This window comes from Leptonychotes weddellii, unplaced genomic scaffold, assembly GCF_054177405.1.
Source record: "Leptonychotes weddellii isolate Sample4059 unplaced genomic scaffold, ASM5417740v2 HiC_scaffold_17693, whole genome shotgun sequence".
NCBI classification, from domain to species: Eukaryota; Metazoa; Chordata; class Mammalia; order Carnivora; family Phocidae; genus Leptonychotes; species Leptonychotes weddellii.
This window is the reverse complement of record NW_027760882.1, coordinates 1-4097: the sequence shown is the minus strand read 5'-3', so window position 1 is coordinate 4097 and position 4097 is coordinate 1. Positions and strand designations below refer to the sequence as shown.

General features: G+C 38.2%; 1 protein-coding gene across 2 annotated transcripts; it reads right to left on the bottom strand.

Moving 5' to 3' along the window:
- Window positions 1–347: 347 nt before the first annotated feature.
- On the bottom strand, window positions 348–3997 carry LOC102739790 (putative E3 ubiquitin-protein ligase HERC1). 2 transcript variants are annotated; one of them, XM_081810066.1, is made up of 2 exons: window positions 3463–3997; window positions 348–1233 (listed from the first exon to the last, which is right to left on the bottom strand). In XM_081810066.1, the coding sequence occupies exons 1-2, from the start codon at window positions 3966–3968 to the stop codon at window positions 372–374; spliced, it is 1368 nt and encodes a 455-aa protein (XP_081666192.1). In that variant the 5' UTR covers window positions 3969–3997; the 3' UTR covers window positions 348–371. The 2 variants fall into 2 exon arrangements, with proteins under 2 accessions (XP_081666192.1, XP_081666193.1); XM_081810067.1 differs by having other exon boundaries at window positions 357–1209.
- Between the last annotated feature and the right edge of the window lie 100 nt (window positions 3998–4097).

The window sequence follows — 4097 nt, the reverse complement described above, 5'->3', positions numbered from 1 at the left end:
GTATTGAATGGAGCACTGGGTGTTATACATTAACAATGAATTATAGAACACTACATCAAAAACTAATGATGTAATGTATGGTGACTAACAAAATAAAATTTAAAATAAATAAATAAATAAAATAAAACATCTCTGAGAAGTTATCAGAATAATATACATCTCGATTCAGATCAATAAATATTTGAGTACCTTTTGCGGCATGAGTTAAGTTTTACAAAATATAATAATGATTATTAAGTTCTATGCTTGTGTAGGTTTAAGATAGAAAATTATAAGTAGACAGATAATTATTAATATAAAAGAAACAAAAAAGAACTGTTTGCTTTGCAAAGGAAAAACAATGTGAAAACTTTTATTAAAAAAAATTTTTTTTATAAATCACTTAGGGAATATATCATATCTGACATTGTAAATAATTTCAACGACACAAAAGAAAAAAAAAAAGCAGGTAACATACCTTGCTTAATTTTGCCCCCAAACTGGTCTTCCAAGAGCCCATGGACCACTAATTTATAGATCATGGCTTGAGCTCGTTCCAGATCAGCTAATCCCAATGCTCTCTTTATGGGTGACCGCATGACTGCTCGCTTCACCATGTGTCGCATCAAGAACTGCAAGGCTGCACGCATCTCCACATCTTCATGAACGACTGGAGAGCTTGCACAGTCTGAGTTATGGCCATTTTCAGCCAGAACCTTTGGTATCAGCAACAGCTCAGCATATTTACTACAGCCAAGAAGAGCACTAAGTGATTTCATAGCACCGAGGTAGAGATAGGACAGCTGGATTGCTCGGATTTCCGACTGGGCTATGTCATGGTTTTTGGATATGTGTTCGTGATTTTTTCTTTTTCCTTCTGTTATCTGATGTTGGGATTCCACACTTGGCAGTGTTGGATCTAAAGAAAATGAAGCTATTTCGTTGTCTGATTTGGAGGCTGTGGTACCCTGACTTTTGACATCATCAGATGTTAAGCCTGCTCGCGTATCTACAGCAGATTCACTCTCGGTTTTCTGCTCAACATCCCCTTTCTCCTCAGACTCATGTCGGTGTTTCTTTTCATGTCGCTTGGTGCTCTGTTTGCCCATGTCTTCGTGAATACCAGTCAGATATGTGAGGTCCAGCAACACAGAAGCCGTCAGGCCTCGGAATCGCGCCACATCAAAAGGCAGTGGTTCACAGGGTTCCAGATTATACAATGGAGTATCACTAGGCGACCAAAAAGTTGGGAAGCTTTAATAAGATCAGAATGACACAGGAAGAAGCAAGTGAGGGATAGACAGGAGGAAGGTACAGAAAATAATGTAAACAAAGTAAGATGCATCATGTACACAGTACAAAGAATAATTTACATGAACTACAGAAATCATTACAGAGAGAAAAATGAGTATTTTATGAGAAAATAGGGAGATGTGATGATAAATGCAAAAGCAATGAGATGTGCATGTATTTTCAAATCAGAGTATTTACTATACTCTAATGTAGAAATTAGCAAAATTTCTAAAAAGAGTCAAATAGTAAATATTTTAGACCTTGCAGGCCACACAGTCTCCACGGCAACCTTTCAACCCTGCCATCATAATGTGAAAGCAGCCATTGAATACCTAAATGAATGGGTGTGGCTGTGTGTAACATTATTACAAACACAAGAGGTGGGCCAGATGCAGTTTGCCTATCCCGATGTAAGCTATTTGAAAAGTCTGTAGAACAGATTTCGCTTATTATATGGGTAATGACTATAACCTATTCAAGAGGTTCCAAGACTTTGTTTTCATTTAAAAAATTATCTTGTAGTCTTCAATTAATGCTTCTAATTTGTAGCTTAAGCAAAAATATGATCACATATTTCCTGGTATTTGGCAAGAATTTACTGAAGTTTAAAAATGTTATAAATACACAAAATGTAATAGCTTTCGCAAATACCAAAAGTTTGGTGGCATAAATTTGTCATATTAACCTAAATCTTGGTTCTAGATTAATCTTCTTAATCTTATTTTCCCTTTTCCTCATTTTCTTATTTGCTTTAATTTGATTTATTTTGCTTTATTTTATTTGCATCTTAATTAAGGCATCATAAATCCTTTCTGAAACAAGGCAAAGAATAAAAGAAAAGGTAGATACTTTCATGTAACACTGTAAATTTTTCACTAGTTTCTTAGCTTGGTAGAGTGGGGGAATGTAAGTATAGGATGAAATTGTGTATAAATTTTATGTATGTGTTAAGTTTTCAGCTGAGAGAATCTACAGCTATTGTTAAGATTCTAAAACAGTACTGCCTCCAAAGAATACTTAAGTACCACTTTTTTGGATATTGTACCATGTCATATTAACACTAAAGAACAGGGGTGGCCTGGGTGGCTCAGTCATTAAACGTCTGCCTTCGGCTCAGGTCATGATCCCAGAGTCCTGGGATCGAGCCCCGCATCGGGCTCCCTGCTCTACGGGAAGCCTGCTTCTCCCTCTCCCACTCCCCCTGCTTGTGTTCCCTCTCTCACTGTGTCTCTCTCTGTCAGATAAATAAATAAAATCTTTAAAAAACGAAACAAAAAACAAAACAAAACAAAAACACTACAGAACAGGGGCGCCTGGGTGGCTCAGTGGGTTAATCGGCTGCCTTCAGCTCAGGTCATGATCCCAGGGTCCTGGGATCGAGCCCCACGTCGGGCTCCCCGTTCCATGGAGAGCCTGCTTTTCCCTCTCCTTCTGCCTGCCACTCTGCCTACTTGTGCTCTCTATCTCTCTGTCAAATAAATAAATAAAATCTTAAAAAAAAAACCACTATAGAACAATCACTTCAGGCAATACAATGAATAGTTATGTATTATCACTAATAAATCACATTTTCAAATGATGCAACTATGTAGAATCATTAGATAAATGAGTCCCCTTATCAATGAAGATTCTTGACACATTTCCTCTAAAACATGAAGTTTCTATTTCACACAAATCCTATGTGATTGCAAAGACATCTAAATGCTTTTAAGTATACAGTTTGTGTCAAATAAATGTAATTTCCGTATCTACCCAAAATATTGTACCCCGAAGGGATAGGAATTTTAGTCACTCAAATGTTCCTGCCCACATTCAAAGCCCACCTACAAAAATGTAATTGACAAATGTGCTGGCTGGCTTTTTTCTACCCCAGTGTGTAATGGAAATGATCAAAAAGCAAGCAGCCAAATGAAAAACAGAAAGACAGATCCCAGTTAAACCTAAATTAGTGAGCTTACCATTTCTTCACAAAACAAAACAAAACCCATGTATCTTATAAACCACTAATATTCCAGGTAACATGGCTTTGGAATATATTCCTTTATGAAATCACAGTACTCATACCCAGCTATATGAAAAAAAAATATTTTAAAAACTGGCAGCTCATCTAAAATACAGTTACTCACTGTCCATAGGCCCATTTCACCATAAAATACTCGTTTGCTAAAAGTGTAACTCAACAGATCATACCTGATGGTAATTTCTGCTTCATCCCATTGGACCTTGGCAGACGTGCTGCCCTCTTTGACCACTCCCAGCAGCGTGGCATGGCGCCCAGTTTGCTTGTGAACACACCGACCTCCAACTCTAAGACCAGCATCAACTCCTCCTATCACTGCCAGCACAGGCCACACCTCTATGCAAAGGGTCCTCAGCTGCGGCTCTGAGAGGTCAGCAAGGCCATGTCTATTATGTTTACCTTTCTCTTCCTCTTTGCTCTCCTTCTCCTCTCTCATTTCATTTTCCTCTCGGCTTTGAACCGAGCGGCTTTTCTTTAGCTTCTGACCTGACTCTTTAATACATATCTTAATTTTATGCAGCCTTTCCATCATTTTTCTGTTAATGCAGTAAGTCCAACGGTCTGTTCGGTGAAGGATACGGATAAGCTGAATAGTGGCCTCCGCCAGCACTGCTGCTACTGGACTACAAATAGGGTCTCCTGGAAGTAAGTCTCGCGGTGTGCCACGCATTTGCATATCACAAATTTTCACCTAGAAGGAAAAAAGCCAGGAAATGTGTGACAGTAATAGTTCTCCTAAACTACTAGTCACTATAAAGTCTAGCACATGTAATCCCATGTTGAACTTGTGTTTGGTCTCCTAATA